Here is a 20,569-nt window from a genome sequence, read left to right on the forward strand (position 1 = left end):
TAAGTCTATAATAAATATGTCAAAAAATGCATTACGAGATTAATTAAATATTTAATTTTATTTCTCCAGTGTAAAAATATAAATTAATTAAAAATAAAAGAATAATTATCTTTTGGGTTTCAAGTTAAATAATAGATTTGTTGTCTATTTAATTTTTGGGGCTGGTTGATAAATTACAATTAATTTGAGAGGGTTTGTGATAAAATGTGTTCCTTAGACTTTTGACGGAATTTAGGGGACAAGGGCAATAGAGTCATTTCGTGTCAAGTCTCCCACGATATCTTGTTGCGCTCGAGTTGAGGAGCCCTCTGTTCGTTCAGCCGCCACACCGTTCTCCGATCCGCCGCCGGCCGTCGGCCACTGGCCCACCGTGCGGAGACTACCTTGCCTCCCGTAGCATAAGTAGACGCTCACAGTGCCTGCCCGTTCTTGCTTCTCGAACAGTTGCATCTCTTCCTTCCTCGTCCGTTGGCATCACTCATCGAGGCTCGTCCGCCGGTAACTTCAGATCCATTAGCTCAATGTATAGATTGCTTTGATAGATCTTTATAATTTGCAGAGGTAGCGCACCTCAATTTCCACTGTCATCCGCTGCCACTGGCCATTGCCGCCCTGTCATCCAACGCTATCAGGTGAGATTCTACTAAATGAAGGATTTTTTTTTCTTCCTTACGCATAAGAAACTTGGGAATTGTACTACTATGTTTGGGTTCATTTGGCGATGGTAGAAATTGACATGGTTTTGTTTACTTGCACACTATTTGTTTGACAAAATGCGCAGGAGAATGCTTTGTTTTTATAACACGTTTGATCTTTTCCTTATGTTCTTGAAATTCCTGTGATATGGATTCTAATTAGCTTCTGATGCTACTTTGTGCGAAGGAATAACTGTTGATCGACTCAAGCTTCTTGCCTGTGAGGCTAGTTTTGTTGGTTCTCCAATGGTGAGCAGCGAGGAGTTGAAGAAGGCTCAGATTGTTGAGGCTCGTGCGAAGAGCATCTTCCCTAATGTTAGGTGCACTGAATGTGGCAGTCAATCCATTGAGGATTCACAGGCAGATGTTGCTATTTTGCTCAGAAAGGTAAAAATAGTTTCCTTGAAACTCTTCTATGCTGTTCTTTGTTTCTTCATTAGCTAACATAGCTTGAGGATGTTGAATTTGTTTTTCTGGAAATAAATCCATGAATGCAGAGACTTTTCTTTCTTTTGGACTTCTCTATATTGCCTTTCTTCTACTCTATTAACATTGTCGATTCCATATCCTCGGTCATATTATTTGGGTATTAAAACCATCTGCAACTCAAGTGTGGCAAAGTAGATATGTACATGAAGCACTGAACAGATGAAGCGGATGAGCAGAAGGGGATGAGTAAAACAAAATGAAGCAGATTGAGTAGAAGAGCAAAAAGGGATGGAAAATATGAACAAAGAGTATGTAGCAAATAGCTTGTCATGAAAATAAATGTTCCCCTTTATGTCCAAATGCCTACTTCCTTTTTGGTCATCTAGTCCAATTCTTGGGATGGAAATAAGGCAGAAGCAGTGACTTGATGTAGAAAAGCAGTGGTGCAATGCTGTGCATAAGCTTGGTTAGTCTCACCATACTAGATGCGGACAAGGAACAAAAGCCTTATGGTCTTCTTTCATGTGGGGAAAATAACAGAATAAGTATTTTTCAACCTCTCAAATAATCACGCTATTCATCAATATACCACTTTTAAAGAACATTGTAAAATGTTTGACAATAAAGAGAGATAAAGGGTGAAAGAAAAGGAAAAAAATTAGGACTTTGATATCATGATAGAATTTGCTAAAAATAATGTTATTCTCCATTATGCTAAAAAAAGTCACTAATTCAAAGATTTTTGGGTCTTAACACATGGTACCCACAAAACAAAAGAATTGCATTATTATTCACACATGAAGCTACTTTTTCAAAAGAAGGTTGTTTTAGCCATATATCTTTTAAGATTTTCTAGGATGCAAATTATTGTACTTTTGTTCATACACACACAATGAACTGCTGCTTAATGTTCATCCATGACTACCATGGTGATGTCCATCCATTCTTTCTTTACTCCTATACCTTCATTATCGTTTGTATCATATGCAACAAAATTTTGGTTTATCATCAAAGATATCTACTGCACAATATCTTTCCTTTTTCCACCTTGACGTTCTATAAAACAACCAAGCTCTACATATATGCTTGGTACTTACAAAACAAAAGAATTGCATCATTATTCACACATGAAGCTATTTTCAAAAGAAGGTTGTTTTATTTCTGTTGTGAACTGTGGTCATGTCCTTGAAGTGCTTTGCTAACTGTGATCTTGGAAGAATCTTTCCTTATGGTTGTTGGAAATCTTCCTTGCTTTTATTAATTTTTGTTGGGTGGGGCTGCTTATGACTGCTAATATTTTACATAGGACAGTTTTAGTCATATATCTTTTTAGATTTTCTAGGATGCAAATTATTGTACTTTTGTTTATACACACAATGAACTGCTGCTTAATGTTCATCCATGACAACCATGGTGATGCCCATCCATTCTTTCTTTACTCCTATACCTTCATTCTCGTTTGTATCACATGCAACAAAATTTTGGCTTATCATCAAAGATATCTACTGCATAGTATCTTTTCTACCTCGTCGTTCTATAAAACAATCAAGCTCTGCATATTTGCTTGGTCAACTTGTTGATTAAGAAAGACAACTTAAATGGCCATTCAAATACAAGTATGCAAATTGCAATAAAAAGGACAGCCCCGTGCACGAAGCTCCCGCCATGCTCCGGGGAAACTACATTAATACGCAGCCTTACCTTGCTTTTGGTGAGGTTACTTCCATGGTTTGAACCCGTTTTTCTAGTGTCACATTGAGAATTTTACCTTGCTTTTTTTTTTTTTACTACTTTTGTTGAATTATTTGCTGTTTCAATTTCATAGTTGATGCCTTAGTATGTCTCAAGCATTTTATTGGTAGTATTATATCAGAACTTATATTTGTTTCTTTTCTGTATAGATTCTGTTCTCAAAGAAGAATCACAAACAGCAAATTGTTGCTGTTCAATCGCCAAATATGCTTTTCTTTTTTCTGCTATTCATTATCAGAATTTTACTCACAATGAAAGTCTATCAAATTTTTTTGCAGAAATTCTCTGTTTCTTGTGGGGCTTTTCCTTGTTCATATTCTTTCTTGTTTGTTTATCTACTTACAGGCTGAAATCTGTGCATTTCTCCTTTTGGCTTTAGTTTTTCTTTTAATCAGGAAGGTTCTGCATAGTTGTTACCTACATGATTCCCCATCATGAACATCTTTTTATTTAAAAAAAAATGCATATCTATTGTTAAGATTACTATAATTAGGGGTTTCCTTACATCTTTCAGCTCATCCGGGATGACATCCGAGAAGGTAAAAGTGACAAGGAGGTGTACAAAAATCTAGTGGAAAAGTTTGGCGAGGATGTACTTTATGCTCCTCATTTCGATCTACAAACTGCTGCTATATGGTTGTCACCAGTAAGATCTTTTACATTGATACCAGAGGACCTTGCGTTCTGTATTTGTATTGCAGTTTGGTGCTATTAGACAAACTTTACTTGGATTTCTAAGAAAGATCTCATTAACATTAATCCAATTGAATTAGGTTATTGTTGCTGGGGTTGCAATTGGTGGATGGGCATATCAGAGGCGCAGGCAAAATACCAATGTCCACATAATGGCACTGAATCTTGTTCGAGGCGTTCCGTTAACCCCTACGGAGAAGCAAACTATGCTCGAGCTACTAACACCACCTCCATCTCCAAGAAGAAAGTGGTGGACTTGAAGATTTTGTTGTGCTTTTTGTGATCCTTCACTCTTAGCTAATCTATATACTTCCATAGAAGACCTTTATAAGAAGAGCAAACAAACGACAATGTCTTTTCCATCGTGGTTAATTGTAACTTTTCAATTTAACCAAATGGTGAAACATGACAAATTTTATCTGTGATCCTTCACTCTTAGCTAATCTATATACTTCCATAGAAGACCTTTATAAGAAGAGCAAGCAAACCAAATGGTGCAGAAGTTCCAATGTATGTCGCTTTTATGTCGAAATGTATTTAGTTCATGGATGTTTAGTCGTGGATATCTGTCATTTCAAAAGGGAGCTGTGATTGTTGATTTGTTGAAGTGAATAAGAATTGAATCTTAATGAAGTTGAGATAATATCCTTTCTCATCGTGATTAATTGAACTTCTCGATTTACTTTCTCATATATGATCGTGAGATTGATTATGTTGTGGGACAGTGAATTCTACCATTTGCTAAAGCTGAAGTGTGATTGTAATTAATTGGAGACTCATACGTTGAGTGAGAAGCGTTTGGAAGAAACACCAAATTCTTCATATATTTTTTAATTCTTAAAAAAGTAGGATTAAAGTTGATAACTTTGTCGGAAATTCATAATTTTCTTTAGAAAATATATTTAAGAATCTGAATACGATTCAGAAAATAATAATATAATAATATTGTATCAACACAGCAAGGATAAACGGGTTCATCACATTAACTACCCAACCAGCATCCGACCCGACACGTGTATATTTTTCCCCTTCATTATTAATCATTTTGTTTTATTTTATTTTATCCTCTCTCTCTCTCTCGTTCTTTGCGTGGCCCTGCAATGGCTGCCTCCTTCTCCCTTGCTCCTTCGCAATTCTTCCTCTCCCATCGCCATCTCTCTTCTCCTTCTCCGAAGGCATTCCACAAATCCATCCTTCTATCCTCTTCTCCCACTTCTTTCTCTTCTTCATCTTTCATAGAAGCAGCTACAAATCCGATCCTGTCAGAGGGAGAAACAGAACCGGCGGCGGGGGCGGTTGCAGAGCAAGAAGACAGCTCCAAAACACTACTCGCTCCAGCCACAGAGGACCCTCTATTCAAGTACCCCCTGCCCTCACACTTCCATTCCTAATACGAAAATTTCCTTTTTTTTTTTTTTGGATCTCAACACCAAACTGTTAATCCTGAAACAGCGACATAATGCATTTTAACTGTTACTGTTAGATCATTCATTGTTAGTTGTCTCTACAAGAAACAGAAACGCACACTGAATCTGATATTTCAATTCAAGGGGGTGCAAGAGCTGCGGGAGAGAGGTGATCGAGAAGGGTTGCAACGGCGAGGGCCGAATTCAAGGCGGGATCGGAACCGTCCCAGGCTTTGGCTGGTGGCCGATAAAAGCCTTCAGGCCTTGCCCAGGGTTTGTGGCAACTGGTGGGAGATACACAAGGAAAGGGCAAAGCATGGACGAGGTTGCATTTGGCAGGGGCGGAAAGAGACGCCCACGCCCGCCAAAAAATCAAGGTAGAAACTTCCTTTACTGATGTTCTCTAAACTCCTGTTTATCCAATTTCTAGCTACATGGTATTCTACGAACTCTTTAAAAGCTTTATTCTTTTTGCAGCAAGAGAAAGGGAGAACCAAAGGAAGTGAAGGGATGAAGAGCTCTTTATAAGCTTTGATTCTATTGTTGCATCCCAACACTGACATTCGATTGGCTTCTAGTAATATGTTATTCGATGCTGAAAAAATGTTTTTGACAAAGAGGTGGTGGTTTCTTTTGAACACAGGCACCAGAATACAATCAAGTGACTTGAGGAAAAAAAAAGTTTATGAAACCTGAAAATTCACCCAAGGCATTTGAACCTAACTACTCTTTATTGGTGAATGCAGCAAATTTATGTCTGTAGCATGGCATACTCATAGGTATCAGAAATAAAATTCACTGCTGATTACTGTTTGCAAATAGGGAAGACAAAAAAGATTTTTCTATGATTCAAACATGACCATCCTAATAAATGGCATGTACAGTTTGACGAATCGAATTACAAAATTGCTCTAAACCTAATTAAAGTTGTGAAAGCTTGTAGGGGGCATCAAGATTCATACAGCTTCATGGGGTATGAAAAATGAGGGTCAAATTCAAATATTCTTTTGTGTAGATACCTGAAATATTCTTCTACTAAGCTTTCAGAGAGTTGTCCATCTTGATGAATTCTGAAATGGAAAACCTCAGCATTACCATATAGACAGCATCAACAAGAAACTAAATGGTTTCGGCATCAATATTTCACTTGCAATATAAACAAGCAAAACATGGTTACAAAAAACATTTACTCTCAATATTGTTACATTTACATGAGAAGTGAAGCCATTCCTTTATTAGGAAACACGGTGGTTGACCTAAACTGGCAGCATGATGAAACTACTTGGACCATATGCGATAGATAGGCAAGCCATAGAAAAGATTCCTAAAAAAAGCATATTTCATTTCCATCCCTAAGTACTTGGTTTGATGTATCAATTACACAAGTCCTGAAATTAATTTTTCATGTGTACCGAATGCGCTTCGAACACAAAAACTTTCAGTAACAGTTGTGCAGATCCCAGAAACCAAAAATGTTACTAGAATATATGCTCAAGACAGTGCAATCAGTTCGCAGCATAAAAACGAGGCAACATTTACTGAGTAAGAACTCAATATTGAAAAAAGGTCAGCATAATTTAAGATGGTTTGAAAGAATCTAAATAGGAATGCAGGAGACGGGGCAGAAAATAAATTATTATAAGGAGACGTTAACTTTCAGCCTAATATGAAAAAAGATGCAGTGGGAGGAGAATATGATTTCTAATGATGCCTGTTGAGAATTACCTAGAAAATTATAGGCAGTGGCTAGTTAAGGTAACTTACTGGAGGCATGGAAAAAAGCAAGTCCTTAAAGGGTGATTCAATATTTATGGGTCCAAATCCAGGTGATATGTCCATGACCATGATAAAGCTTGGGTTAAGCTAAATAAAGGTCCAAAATTGGCTGATGTTAAAGAATCAACGAACCAGTTGTCATTAGAAGTGAAATGTCACTCAGACCTAGAGCTATCTAGTTCTTCCCAAAATGTATTGAAGAGCACCAGTTGACTGGACATGTAGGAGAAAAGCATTATTTTGGCTGCAGACCACTAGTTGTACCAAATTTAGACAACCTCTGAATATTAGATATGAGCCAAAAAATAAGAGGATCACGGTTGGTTAAAAACTTGTCACCCTGGGTTTACAACTTGGAACACTTCAATAAGAAACAAGGAAAGAGCATCAGTTCACAACTCTAGAAGCCATGTGCCTGATAAAATAGCTGGCAAATTACAATGGACTAAATGGAGGACCACGACAATGGAGGGGCAAAATTAGTACTTATTTACAGGACATAGCGATAAATGCCAACAGTAACTTAATATCTATAATGTATTTAATTAGAAAAGCAAAGAATCTGAGAAGCATGACACTAAATTTTGACCATCCTTGTTCTTAATAGAGATAAGGACCTAAATTTTACAAGAGACATGTCATAAGAAAAGACTTTCCTTATCAATCAATGTCACCATGGGGCATCGATCAAAGACCTCAACTAAGAAATACAATCATCGGGTATTGATCATATCGTTTTATATAAAAAGCGCACAGCAGTTCACATGATCTCAGAAAATTTTAACAACAATGTTAATAAGAAAACATTCATCAGTGCAAATGACTGCATTGGCATCTAAATGAAAATAGTTCCCATCCCACTCGGATTTCCCTCTGATCAAGCGTCTGTTGCAGATACGAAATCTTATATTATTGGTTGTCAACTTCCCGAAGGCTGCTGGACAGAAACTAGCAGATTGGTTTTTTCAAGATGGCGAGGTGGCTCAGACATATAACTTCTTTAGACATCCTAGTCCTAAGAAGGCATGGACCCGAACAGTGTTGAAGACCTACTTACAACCGAGTCATGCAGTCATATTGGATGTTGGCACAAAGGCGTCTTCCTACCAAAGACAGACAAGATTACATGGAGATCAACAATGCACTTTTTTTGGGCAGGTACTGGAGCGCACGAGCACCTATTATTCTAGTGTCCCCCTATTACGGAGTTATGGAGGAGGATCCAGGATTGGCTACACATGCAACAGGAGATGTCTACCTACCGGAGGACATTGAGAGTCTTCAGGAGATACTATCGTAGAAATCGAATGTTGACAAAGGCCCAGCATCTTGCCTTGTCCTCTTTGGTCCACTATATGTGGAGAGCAAGAAATAGTAGTTTCTTTGATGAGGAGTAGTTAGACTGTGAGAAGATTTTCAAGAGCGTGCAAATTCATGTATTCTAGTCCTTAGAAGTGTACTATGATCTGACACTTTATCAATCATGAGCCACTACTAAAGTCCACTTATTGTACGCTTTGTCAATGCTATATATAAAAATGTTACTTATAAAAAAAAACAGTTCCCATGATCAAGTGACACCAAAATACATGTTGCATAACCTTCAAAAGATATAGACTGAACTCGTTTGTCATGCTAAGATAAAGATAATAGAGGCAGGCAGCTTGCCATAAAAAGAAAAACGACTTCTATGCATCAAAGAGCTTCCTGTCTTGACAATATTATAATCCCAACAGGCATATCTCAAGTTAGTGGAAGATGCTCACCTCAAGAACTTGGGAGTTGGGAACATACTACTACACCATGGTAAAACAGAAGTAATTTTTCTTTGGTTTGTGTTCAGTGAATCTCTTGGCCTCATTGGAAACTAGTTATAATTATTTTTCCATGCCCTGCAATAGCATAAATGCATTAAAGAGCAACTTACATGGAAATCTTAGTTAGCAACAAAGATCATATTGCATGGAAAGAAAAACCAATAAAAGAAGAAAACTGTGTGGAAAAAATGGAGCCTATTTGACGTCAAAAGCACTCAATCTTCAAAAACGAACTTTTATTTATTTATTTATTTATTTTTAAAGAAATTTGTTTCATGCTCATGGATTAATTGGCATTTGGAATATCTAGAAGACATTGAAGTTATTCTTTGTGCCTGTTAAAATATCTGTGAAACTCCTATACCATAATAAAGGCTGTATATTCTGTCTACATATATAGGGAGAAACCTGTTTCCAATTCAGTGCAGTCTCTTTAAGGAAGTTTATGCTCTCTTCCTTTTTGGCTGCAAACAATGCCTTTGCTTTGTCTAGCAATGTTTCTTCTCTTTTCATATCTTCAAAGAACCTTTCCTTCTTCCAGTTTATAAGCTGGAGGTTCTTTTCAGTTTCAATGACATCTTCCGGTAGCCTTGATATCCCTGAGCTTATTGGAAACCTTACCTCAATATTGTTCCTAAATCATATAAAAGAATTACCAAGATTTTTGTTGATACAGAATAAGCTCAAGGAGTAAAATAAACATGAATTCAAAAACACATCATCATCATCAAGTAGTGCTTCAGCTAACTATCTGAGATCAGTTAAATGAATTTTATCTATCCATTGGGCGCTCTATACAAGGATATATCAGTAACAATATTCAAAATAATTAAAATATTTTCATTGCATCTACTAATGTTTTTTTAACCTCCCTCTACCCTCTGCACCTTCCATGGTTCAACTCTTTTAATTATAAATCTATTAGTCATCTTAAAGCATATTCATGCTATCTCAACCCTATTTTCCTTTTATAAGTTGTTGAAGCCACCTCTAATTTTTCTCCAATATTATTATTCTTTATTATATCCATTTCTTAGCAAGAGCTCAAAATTATCATCATCAACAGGGATTTAGCATAATTTCTCATAGCATGCATAAACCTTTGGATACTTTTTCATGATAACTAGACTATCATGTATATGATATATTGACTGACAACTAGAAATGCTCTATGGTTAAAGAAAATGTTATTCACAACTCTCAAGATCAGATAACAGTATGAAAGTAAAACAGGTTAAGAAAAAATATGAATCATAACTAAAAGAATTGATTGGAAAATTTGATTCTTGCAAAGACTATAAAATAGAAGTGATTCTGCTTAATAAAAACCATACTATCTATTTACGATGTAAGATATAATACCTGTCACCAAGGTAAAATACACCATTGTTTTTCATTATACCCCCATCTAGGGAGATAGCTCCATCACTTATACAAGGCATAGCATATTGCATACCAGATCTGGTTTTATACACTTGCAAGCGAGAAAATAAGTTATAAAAGAGAGTCTCACGAAGGCCAAGTCCATTAGGTGTGATGCAAGCCAAGTGTGTATGGTCCAGATCAATCATATTAACAGCAAAACCTATAAATTCAGGTGGAGTTTCCCCATTGGGTAGTCTTGGCTTCAGCAAAGCAAGTCTCCTTTGTGGATTCTCAGGTATAAATTCACCAACATAAGGTCTGGAAAAAGAGAAAGGAAATCAAAATTCAAATCCTATGCAACACGTTTTAACCAGGAAAAGGTAGTAGGGCATGATTAATTCAATTCATAAATACTTGCCTCAAATTCTCAATACAATAGACAAGATATCTTCCTTGTATATTTCTCGCAACAACAGAGAGACCAAGTCCATTAAGACCAGATCTTCTCTCTATCATGCCATCCTTATTATATTTCTCAAGAGCCATAACACCTTCATATGTCTTGCAAACTACAGCCATCATATTCTCCAAGCCTAAGTACTCTGATAAAAGCCTGTAGAAAGTTATATAAGGAGCATGCTATCAGAAATCTCTTGTAATATGTTCCCAGATGTCCAGTGGCCAGTCAACACAATGAACCTGGGGATTGACTAAATCACTTGACCTGCTAAGGTTATCATCATGCACTTTCCCAAGTGTTGCTACTACACCCAGCACATCCTTGGTCAATTGTAACTTTGCTTCTAGTGGACCCTGATGAAGTTTCATATAGCATATTAGACCAGCCGCACTTCGCTCCTGTTCTAGTATGTTTTCAACTGTATGATTTTCAGATTTCACAGGAGAAACAATGCTGTTTTCAGTTTCCAGAGCTCTAGAATGATATTTCCCAAGTTCAACTGTGGAAAATTCCTTTATCAGGACACAGAACTACAACAAAACAATATGCAACAGAGACAAAACAGTACAAGTAATTCAACTATCAGAGTAAAATCATCAAAGAGAAGAAGTTTTATCGATGGACATAGAATAAGAAAGATGATTGTTATTTTATTTGGTTCTAGTGCAAAAGGAAGATAGATATTCAACCTTGCAAATCTAGAATCGATTCATCAATTGCATCAATCTGAGCCTTGAGAAATTTCAGGTTGTCCTCGTGATGCTTAATTCTCAGCCCCAGCTTTTGCAGCTCATCTTCTAATTTCTGAAAGGTTAGAGATAAGAATCATAATAGGGATCCATAATCACATATAGATCAAACAAGAAAAGTTTGAGATTATTGAGAACTGTCAGAGCAGATATGTCAGCAGCGAACCAGTAAAATATCAACATCTAGAAGAAACATAAGAAGATATATTCAGAAACAGTCATACGACAAGCCCATATTATAATGCAAGTAGAACAAAACAACTATTCAAAATTTAGACATTGCTAACCTGCGAATGGCTCATTATGGTGTCCACGTTCAGGAACTCATCTTCACGGATCTCTTTGTCCGGCATTGCATGAACCTACAAAACTTCCAGCAGCAGATTTCTCCTCTTGAGCTCAGAAATAGCACCACCACCTAGAAAACAAACGTAGCTCGAGAAAAGTTATAGTGCAAACTCCTCAAATACGCGGTTTCTGTAAACCCTAGACACAAATCGCGACGCTAAATCATTCTATATATTTCATATGCGGCAGAAATCGTCAGCCTGCGTATCCGCATCCCTAAAATTCTTAAAACCTAAAATAATACGATGGATTTGAACTTTCAGAAGGAGGAAGCAAACATTAACCTCAGTTTCTTCCCGACGGCGCAATGGTCGATCAAAAGCATTCCCGCATCAAATCTCATGCTTCTTCCAGTAAGAACTAAGGAGAAAGACGAAGATCGATCCGAGATTGCAGAGAATCAACGGGAAGCGGAACAAAGTAAAGAAGGGAATCAAATTGGGAGGAACGATTCGTGTGATTCGCTATAGAAACTCGTCAGCAGAAGTGAGGAAGCAAAGCATTTGTTATTATTTATTTAAAGCGCGGCATGTAACAATACTTTACTAAAGTAGAAAAAATATTACCGTTGGTGGCAACTGAGATTTCTAGAAAATTCTAAGCTTATTTATATTATTTTAGTAATATAAAATATATAAATAACTAAATTTAAACACTAAAGAGAGTTTGAAAGTGTAAATCAACTTAACTCTAAAGAAGGGTGTAAAGGATAAAAACTCAATAGTTTTAATGAAATATCAATATAATAAATTTTATAACGCTATTAGAATTTAGGTTATATAATTCTATTATCCTACTCACTCATTTATGACCAATCATTCACAGATGTTATAAATTAACTAGTATTTAAAAAAATTAAAATTTAAAATTTTATCCAAATATAATTTTCAATTCCTACTTAAAAGAAGTGAGAATTAAAAAATAATGGATAACGGAACTCTTAGGTTATAATAATAAAAAAATACATAACATAATATCAAAAGAATATTAATATATACACAAAAAGGTGAGTAACTCCATAAATCATAGAAAGTAAAAGCTGTTTTGCCAATGTAATTTTCATCACCATATAGGATAGATTAATTTACACACTTAAAATCAATTATCTCACATCTATTTGTGCCAAGGAAAACATTTTGAATTCAGAAATCACATTGAATTTAGAAAAATAAGCTGGAAAATAAAAGAAAAACAGCAAGCATTCTCAATGTGAACGATCATCTAGCTTGACAGTAACATGTTCAATCAATGACAAATACAACTTTCTCTTAAAAGAAAACTCTTCTTTCTAGTTTTCAGATGTGAAATGTTATGTCAAGTTTGGTACAAGCGGCATTTTCCCGTTCCAGCACACACACTGCACTCATCAGCATCGCCGGCTACATGGCTCAGACAGTATTTTATCCGATCGTTCATGACATCCTGCATGTTGAAATATCATCATCCAATTCAATGGATTCAAAGAATTTAAAAGGATAAAGGATCCATACTTCAGTTGGGAGTATCATATAAAATCAGAACTGCAATTTGTATAAACTAGAAAGAGGTTAACTGGCTGATCAGATATGATGTATTGTATGATAGTATTTCCTTTTTCTTGATTATCGTCTTCTTCTCTGGATCCCGCCAATTAAGGTCAGTTTCAGTAAGATGACCTGAGCAGTGAACATCACAGTGAAGTATTTTCCACCTTTGACAATGTTTAGCAGAGAAGAAACTTGCACCTCACTTATGCCAGTGGATCATTGCAAGGCCAAGTTTCCAATGTCAGACGAAAAAAGAAGGAAACGGTTCCTATCATTGCAATGCTAGCAATAAAGAAGGTTTGTTAAAGCATTACTTAAAACTTTGACATTGTTGCCTTTATGATGGGCGGCAAATACACTACAAATGCGTATATCACATGTATACTCATGAACTTGAAAAAGGATTCGAAGATAGCAACAAGTATATATGTGAAGGTTCAAATAGTCTAGGTTGCCTCGTACCACCATAAGTTCATGTAGACCAAGAGGTGCAGTTATGACAAATGATATGCCAGAATGATACTTGGATGCATCAGCAACTAAAGCTGGGATATCCTACGAAACAATAGAAAGGTTTGTTTCTTTTCAAGTGTTTCATTACATGTAACAAATTCCTACTAAAATCATATGAACCAAGCATACCTGAAGCCAATGCCGTCCTGGGAAAAGGAAAAAAGGACTAACAATAACTCGTGTTGCTCCTTTTTCAACACATAATTTGAATGCATCACTGATTGATGGTTCAGCTAATTCCTAGTTGTTCATATAAGCAAAATTTGGTTTTGTTAGATAACTATTGACAATAGCAGGAAAAAAAAAACTAGCGTGAGATCTCTTGAGTTATCAAAAGGCAAATTAATAATATTCTTATAAAAATTTATCAAGAGAGATAAATACTAACAGAGAGGAAATAGAGATGGTGAGTTGGTTTGGCAAAGTGGAAATAAAAAGGGTCGACAATTTCCTGCTTTTCTTGCATTAAGGATGAAGGAAGTTTGATATCAATGAATCTTTTCTTCCATTAGTCCATATGTTGGAAAACCTAAGGGCTAATTAATAGATTTTATTATTAGAAAAAAAAATCTAGTAGAAATGTGTGCTTGTATAATAAAAATATATGAAACTAACTTACTACTCTTAAAAATATTAGATACTTGGACTAGGGAATATCAGTAGAAAACCAGTGACAAAATACCATATGAGCAGGCTCTACTATCTGATAGCCTGTTCTAGCTTTGAACATCGCAACGAATTCATCTGCAACAAGAAGGGATATAAAAGGGGGGAAAAATCAAACAAGTGAAAAATTACCAAAGAGAAGAGATATGAACATTCAAACTCACGTAGCATGTCATTGGATTCTTGACGTCGGGATCCATGGTCAACAATGATTACAGCATCATTTTCACCAAGCATATGTTCCACTCTTCCTGCTACCTTATTCCTGTGATTCAAATCGAATTTTGTGGAGAGGACACAGCTTTTCAAAATAGTTCTTGGCAAGCTGACGAATTTGGTAGTAACCTGACTCTCAAGAATCCTCACACGTTCCCTTCTTGAACTTGTTCCTCTTACAGTCACCAAACCCAAATCAGAACCACTAAAACTTTGATTCTACGTTAGCAACGACAAGGAATTGAACAAGCTAGTGAATTTCCTTCCCTCGAGACAAATTACTACCAGGCTACTTCTCACAAGAAAAATGCTAGGAAATTCTACAAACATATACATCCATGCACTATGCTTCGGAAGGTTACCAGTCCCAAACAATCCAGTATAAACAATAACTTTAATCAATCCAAAACCAACCCATCAATTTACCTTGTGATCAGCGCTTGCGATAGGGTTTTAACAGATTGCATCATCCACTGAAGATCCTTCAAACGAGTGGTAGATTAGGAAATAAAATAAATTTACTATTTTTACTGGAACTACAGATCCACTTGCTTAATAAACCTTAAGAGATCGAAATCGTGAGCGTGGGTGAAGAACGACGTACGAAATAAAGCCCGTCTGACCTTGACGCCTCGGTCTCGGCGAAGTCGAGGAACCCCTGAATGGTTTAGGAATTGGCGGCCTAATTGGCAGATATAGGCCTCTGAACTCTGTACGATAATGGAGCGACTGATAGACTAATTCAAGTATCGCCGGAGAGGCCGCAAGCGATCGGGAAGGGGCGGAGGCGGAGGCGGAGGCGGAGAAGAGAAGATGGGAGATGTGTTTCTATGATAAAAGAAAATAAAAAACGTTTTTTTTTTTTTCAAAAAAAATATATATAATATTTTATATTGTTTTGTACCGACACAAATAATACACTGAATTGGGTTAGTAGAACCGGGCCAGTAAATTAAAACCCTTTCAGGCCCATCTGTGGAGAAGACCTATTTTCGGTATTTTACTGAATCACTTTTATTAATATCCAAATTATATACTATATTTATTAAATCACATATCCCTTTTCTAAAATATTTCTTACTCAAAGCTAAGTCACTACAATTAAAATATTAAAAATTAATCACATTCTAGTGAATTTTAAAAGTACTATTTATAAATTTTAAATTTTTAAATATGGGATAGAATCCCATATTTATTAAATGTGGTTTATTTTTAAAAATTTTAAATATGTTAGATAAACGCCTATATAAAAAAGGGAGATATATTTTTTTAAAAGTGATAAAAATAAAAGCATGATTCGTAATTTTTAAATATCATCAAAAGTCAACCAAGTCGTCGTTAGTAAAATGCCGTTTCTCTTCTCGTTGGCATTTTGTCGAACACGTGTTGCCTCTTGCGCTGCGTCACCATTGTTAGGTACACCGTGACCTCAGCTTCAACCAAAACGAAACGGGGGAAAGGTGGAGCTGTTGGACTTCGGAGTCGCGCGTCCCAGTCCGAACCGACTGCGTCGCCATGGTGCGCGAGCTCGGATTTTGGCATTGTGCAGGAGCAGCGCAGAGAGGAGTGGATGAGTCGGCGCTGCGCTGAGCTTTCGGCGAATATATTCGCCTCTCGCTTTTGCCGCGTCTTCGCCTTGCTTTTTCCAGATTCCTTTCTTCCTTCCACCCTCCCATTATCTATCGATCTACCTGTGGCCGATTGCTAGTGCGCCCAGCCAAGTTTACTCTTCTGCAACGAGGATAACAATCGGGCGGAGGAGGAAGAGAAAGAGTAGAATTTTATTTCCTCCCCAAAAAAGCTTCGCTTTTGACGATTTGGCTTGAACGATCTGTTCCTTGGGTTCATCGGCATGCGGAAGAGGAGTGGCGGCGCGGCGCTGCACAACCACCGGCGGGTGATGAAGGAGAAGGCGAAGAACCGAGTGGACGACCTGCAAGGGATGTTCGGCGACCTGCAGTCTGCCCGCAAGGAGGGCCGCGTGTCCGACGCCTCAGTCCTGGAGGAGCAGCTCCACCAGTTGCTCCGCGAGTGGAAAGCCGAGCTCAGCGAGCCCTCTCCCGCTGTCTCCTCCTCGTCGTCCTTTCTCGTCCGTGCCCCGCCCTACTTTCCATTTTATGTTTAATTTCTATGTTCTCGTTGCTGTGACGGTGGTGCTGATTTGAGTTCGTTTTCTCTTTGATTGCAAGAAGGGAAGTAGCCACGGGCCTTCGGATCTGTCCTCTTACATCCGCCGCATGTTGCAGCTCAACGAGGAGGACGATGATGCCACGAGCAAGTTGGCTAGATTGCCGCTCAAGGATGAGCCGCTGGAGATGCCCGGCGACGACACAAGGGGCCTTGAAACCGCCGGTGCCACTGCCGCTTTCCAGGAGGTGAGCGTCCTTGTGGATAATTGCCGTATACATTGCCGTTTGCTCAAGTTGCAATTCATTATTTGTTATAGGATTTAAGCAGTTGTCAAGTTCTCTTAACTGCCAATTATGCGTTCCGGTATCTAGATTCAGTGACTGTACTTCAAATCATAGTAAAGGGACATCTTTGTTTCTACCTTTAAGTACAGTATGTTCAACATCTTTGTGCTAATTCGATCTCAATGCTTTCAAGAGAACCATTTGTAGAATATGTTCTGAGATCGAAAGGTCAAGATTTTAGAGCATATCTATGTCTACATCGATCGCCCCATCTTTGGATCTTAGCTCAGCCCTGTAGAGTCCTCGGCCGTTAAATTGATAGTATGTACAATGGGCTGCTGAAACAAGGAGATTAACCTCTTCCATGTCAGTTAATTAGTTATCAGTGACCTCGATTATCAAGCTTTAAGTCTGCTAGCTTGTAAATCACAGCTACCTTGTAAACTTTGTTAAGACAATCATTCTTTGCTTATTTTTTTGTGTTCATTCACATGCGATGACTAACTGTTTTGATCTAGAAGTTTGTGCTTGTTTCTGTTCGCTGTTTTCATAGAAAACATAGTACTTCAGGTTTTGTTGTTATTCTTGTCATTTTATTTTTCCAGGTTTCCTCTTTGTGGATCAGTCTATTGCTTTTACATATAATTCAGATTTTTTAGCAAGAATTTTAAGCATCCCTACAATGAGTATATTTTTTGCTTGTGAATGCTATTCACTGCTATCGTGGTATGTAAGCTAGAATCCACTGCCATTTTTAGGGTGCATGTTCCTACACACCAGCACCGTTATATTTCCTCTTGCAACCTCTTACTGTAAAAACAAAGTGTAACACACTTCTTAGTTCAGTTCCTTGTTTTTTGTCTATGAAGCTGAAATATTTAAAGGTAAATTATGTAGTCATACTTCGGAACTGCACATGTGTTTATTATATGTGCTACTTTGATGTCATCTGAAGTAAGAGGTTGTTAAAGAGCCCTACCATTATTTATTAGTTCCTTTTTAAGGAACACTATTTCTCAAGGTCGTTAACTTGGTGAACGATATATATCGGTGCATTTATTCTTGTGCTTCTGTCCTAAAATTGATTCAGATTGGACATCAATGGATATTATTTTCGGTGTACTCTGATAAGTGTAAAATACCTGAGAGAAGCTAAGTTTTTTGTTCACGTCAGAAATATACGAGGGCTCATCTTTCTTCTAAATTTAACCTTCTTACATGCATTGATCAAAACAAATATTTTTGTGACATTATGAGCAAGTTGATTAAGAAAGACTTGGACATTACTTTCTTTTTTGTCTTAACCACGAGGTCAATTTCCCATTCGGGACGGAAGCAACAAGGTTATATCCTTCCCAACAATATCGTTATATGATTCTTGGACATTACTTTGTGTATCTTTTTTTGTTGATTCTTCAAAAAGGTTGTATCCTAAAGCACCTGAAATATGCTAAAAGAATGATTTCATTATCACTTCTTTACTCTATGAGTCTGAGTGACCAGAATTATCATGTATCTATCTTAAAGCAAACGATACTGTAATGTGAGGTCTGAATATAGTAGAAATGATCTTTTAGACATTATGTTTTCCTAAAGATTTGGATTATTTTTCTTGTGAAGAATATATCCATAAGACGGTCATTAAATCGTCTTGTAGGAATATTTTGAGACGAAGGAAGTGCCTGATTATGGATTTCTAGGGGCTCATCAAAATGCTGCCTTGCATTACCTGGATGGAGCTAATAATGTGGAACTTCATCGATACAATCCGCATGAAGATTTATCACAAGGTGTATTTCTTGGCTTCAATGCTGGCAACTTTGACATGGTGGAACTGGCACCACTTTTATCAGAATTCATCCCTGCAATATGCCCTCCACCTTCAGCTTTCCTAAGGCCAAAATGTGCACTCTGGGACTGCCCTAGGCCTGCTAGGGGATCGGAGTGGTTCGAAGACTACTGCAGTAGCTTTCATGCTACTTTAGCACTCAATGAAGGGCCACCTGGTATGACTCCAGTGCTCCGCCCTGGCGGTATTGACCTGAAGGATGGCCCTCTTTTTGCAGCTCTTATTGCAAAAACACAAGGAAAAAATGTCGGCATCCCAGAATGTGAAGGGGCAGCAACTAACAAATCTCCATGGAATGCACCTGGTATGTACATATGTTTTCAGGAACACTTTCTTGGTTCATGAGTTTAGCTTTCCTGCTTCACCATTCAAGATGATCTATTTAAATTTGTTTGTAGAGCTCTTCGATCTTTTAGTTCTAAATGGTGAATCACTTCGTGAATGGCTCTTTTTTGATAAACCTCGGAGGGCATTCGAGAGTGGGAACAGAAAGCAACGATCATTGCCTGATTACAGCGGGCGCGGCTGGCACGAATCAAGGAAGCAAGTAATGAAGGAATTTGGAGGTCTTAAGAGGTCCTACTACATGGACCCTCAGCCATTGAGCCACTACGAGTGGCATCTCTATGAGTACGAGATCAACAATTGCAATGCATGTGCCTTGTATAGGCTAGAACTCAAGCTCGTGGATTTGAAGAAGACTGCAAAAGGGAAAGTGACAAGCGATTCACTCGTCGATCTTCAGCAGCAGATGGGGAGGCTGAATGCTGAAAACCCGATGGATAACAAGCGATGTGCCAAAGGCAGGCTGAAAGTCCAATACAAGGATTCTGCAGAAAGCATTTATTCAGCTGCAGATTTCCTCAACCAAATCGAAAATGGTCAACCTCTTTTTTCCACTTTGGATCAGAAAACTCCTATTTGTGCAGCAGGGATTGGCTTTGAGCAAGATATCAAATCATCTGTTGATAACCTGAGTGGCTATTATGGAACATAACATAGCAGTCACAAACACAACCAAATATAGTTCTTAGCATTCACCTTATGGACTTTTAATCAAGGACTGTAATCACTGAGTTCTGTTACTATTTGTACAGGCATTCAGTTGCTACTATTTGCTGCAATATCCAAAAACAAATGCATCGAGGATGATGATTTTGTAGTATGCTTTATGCTGATTATGTATAAAAGGTGGCTTTGTGTAAAGATACTGAAACTTGATGCCTGATATTAACTCCTGTAACCTACCAAGCAGGTCTTGTTTTCCTATTTCCTTCAATTTCTCACATCTTAGTTAGATTCGCATAACTATTTGATTAGAGAAGTATTGATTGCTTCTCTGATTTTTCTTTGTCAAACTTCAAATTTCTAAAGTAAAAAACTTGATAAAAAGGGTAGAAAGGATGTTTATTTGATTACGTGTTTGTGTCGGATAGGTAGGAGTTTTATGCATCTCGGTTGTTGAAAAGATTAAAAATGTACTTGATTGGCATGGAGATGTATGTTCTTCCCAGGTATTTGACGAACGATGATCCTTTTCACCTTGCTATTCACAACGAGCAAGAACATTTCAGAAACTTCATTCATACTTCTGCACATCCTCAAACAATGGAACACAAAATGCAGAAAGTTCTCAAACTGAACAGTCTAGCCGCATTGGTATTTCTGGAATACAGTGTGGATTCCCATACTAATGCACAAGACATTGCTACTTTTCAGGTGTGTTGCAATTAGATCTCTCTTTTTTCATCATCAGAAAGTATTCAGAGTGATAGATGGATCTTAGCATTGTTATTTTAACTGATCTTTAGAATTGAGCAATAACAATTTCTTTTTCCCCTGATGCAAATTTTCATGTTTATGCTAACATGTACAAAAGATTGATTTTTCTTGAT

At 37.3% G+C, this 20,569-nt stretch overlaps 5 protein-coding genes across 13 annotated transcripts; 3 read left to right on the top strand and 2 right to left on the bottom strand.

The window, feature by feature from the left end:
• The first annotated feature begins 274 nt into the window (after positions 1-274).
• Positions 275-3,932, top strand: LOC141841719 (cytochrome c-type biogenesis CcmH-like mitochondrial protein). Of its 2 annotated transcripts, none has more exons than XM_074729905.1 (5): positions 275-498; positions 543-632; positions 883-1,082; positions 3,391-3,522; positions 3,650-3,932. In XM_074729905.1, exons 3-5 carry the CDS (start codon positions 942-944, stop codon positions 3,827-3,829), a joined length of 453 nt encoding a protein of 150 aa, XP_074586006.1. In that variant the 5' UTR covers positions 275-498; positions 543-632; positions 883-941; the 3' UTR covers positions 3,830-3,932. The 2 variants fall into 2 exon arrangements, with proteins under 2 accessions (XP_074586006.1, XP_074586005.1); XM_074729904.1 differs by having other exon boundaries at positions 560-632.
• Positions 3,933-4,654: 722 nt separating this feature from the next.
• LOC141840126 (uncharacterized) lies at positions 4,655-5,494 on the top strand. The gene is made up of 3 exons (XM_074728026.1): positions 4,655-4,929; positions 5,120-5,352; positions 5,453-5,494. The coding sequence occupies exons 1-3, from the start codon at positions 4,670-4,672 to the stop codon at positions 5,479-5,481; spliced, it is 522 nt and encodes a 173-aa protein (XP_074584127.1). The 5' UTR covers positions 4,655-4,669; the 3' UTR covers positions 5,482-5,494.
• Positions 5,495-5,678: 184 nt separating this feature from the next.
• On the bottom strand, positions 5,679-11,950 carry LOC141840127 (protein DEFECTIVE IN MERISTEM SILENCING 3). Its single transcript, XM_074728027.1, has 9 exons — positions 11,775-11,950; positions 11,430-11,560; positions 11,083-11,197; positions 10,658-10,892; positions 10,352-10,546; positions 9,931-10,251; positions 8,977-9,202; positions 8,518-8,643; positions 5,679-6,045 (listed from the first exon to the last, which is right to left on the bottom strand). Exons 2-8 carry the CDS (start codon positions 11,493-11,495, stop codon positions 8,629-8,631), a joined length of 1,173 nt encoding a protein of 390 aa, XP_074584128.1. The 5' UTR covers positions 11,496-11,560; positions 11,775-11,950; the 3' UTR covers positions 5,679-6,045; positions 8,518-8,628.
• Positions 11,951-12,627: 677 nt separating this feature from the next.
• On the bottom strand, positions 12,628-15,095 carry LOC141840231 (sirohydrochlorin ferrochelatase, chloroplastic). Of its 7 annotated transcripts, none has more exons than XM_074728160.1 (7): positions 15,016-15,095; positions 14,838-14,884; positions 14,360-14,460; positions 14,212-14,273; positions 13,659-13,769; positions 13,479-13,571; positions 12,628-12,912 (listed from the first exon to the last, which is right to left on the bottom strand). In XM_074728160.1, the coding sequence occupies exons 2-7, from the start codon at positions 14,879-14,881 to the stop codon at positions 12,805-12,807; spliced, it is 519 nt and encodes a 172-aa protein (XP_074584261.1). In that variant the 5' UTR covers positions 14,882-14,884; positions 15,016-15,095; the 3' UTR covers positions 12,628-12,804. The 7 variants fall into 7 exon arrangements, with proteins under 7 accessions (XP_074584261.1, XP_074584260.1, XP_074584258.1 ...); XM_074728159.1 differs by having other exon boundaries at positions 14,838-14,893; XM_074728157.1 differs by having other exon boundaries at positions 12,631-12,912; positions 14,360-14,586; positions 14,973-15,089.
• An 803-nt stretch (positions 15,096-15,898) lies between these two features.
• On the top strand, positions 15,899-19,839 carry LOC141841629 (transcription factor VOZ1-like). 2 transcript variants are annotated; one of them, XM_074729811.1, is made up of 4 exons: positions 15,899-16,500; positions 16,601-16,786; positions 18,483-18,978; positions 19,073-19,839. In XM_074729811.1, exons 1-4 carry the CDS (start codon positions 16,264-16,266, stop codon positions 19,669-19,671), a joined length of 1,518 nt encoding a protein of 505 aa, XP_074585912.1. In that variant the 5' UTR covers positions 15,899-16,263; the 3' UTR covers positions 19,672-19,839. The 2 variants fall into 2 exon arrangements, with proteins under 2 accessions (XP_074585912.1, XP_074585913.1); XM_074729812.1 differs by having other exon boundaries at positions 16,604-16,786.
• Positions 19,840-20,569: the final 730 nt, after the last annotated feature.

The sequence above is a fragment of the Curcuma longa genome, chromosome 11 (genome assembly GCF_044706935.1).
Source record: "Curcuma longa cultivar G26 ecotype Majalengka, Jawa Barat chromosome 11, ITB_CL_G26_1.1, whole genome shotgun sequence".
Classification (NCBI taxonomy): domain Eukaryota; kingdom Viridiplantae; phylum Streptophyta; class Magnoliopsida; order Zingiberales; family Zingiberaceae; genus Curcuma; species Curcuma longa.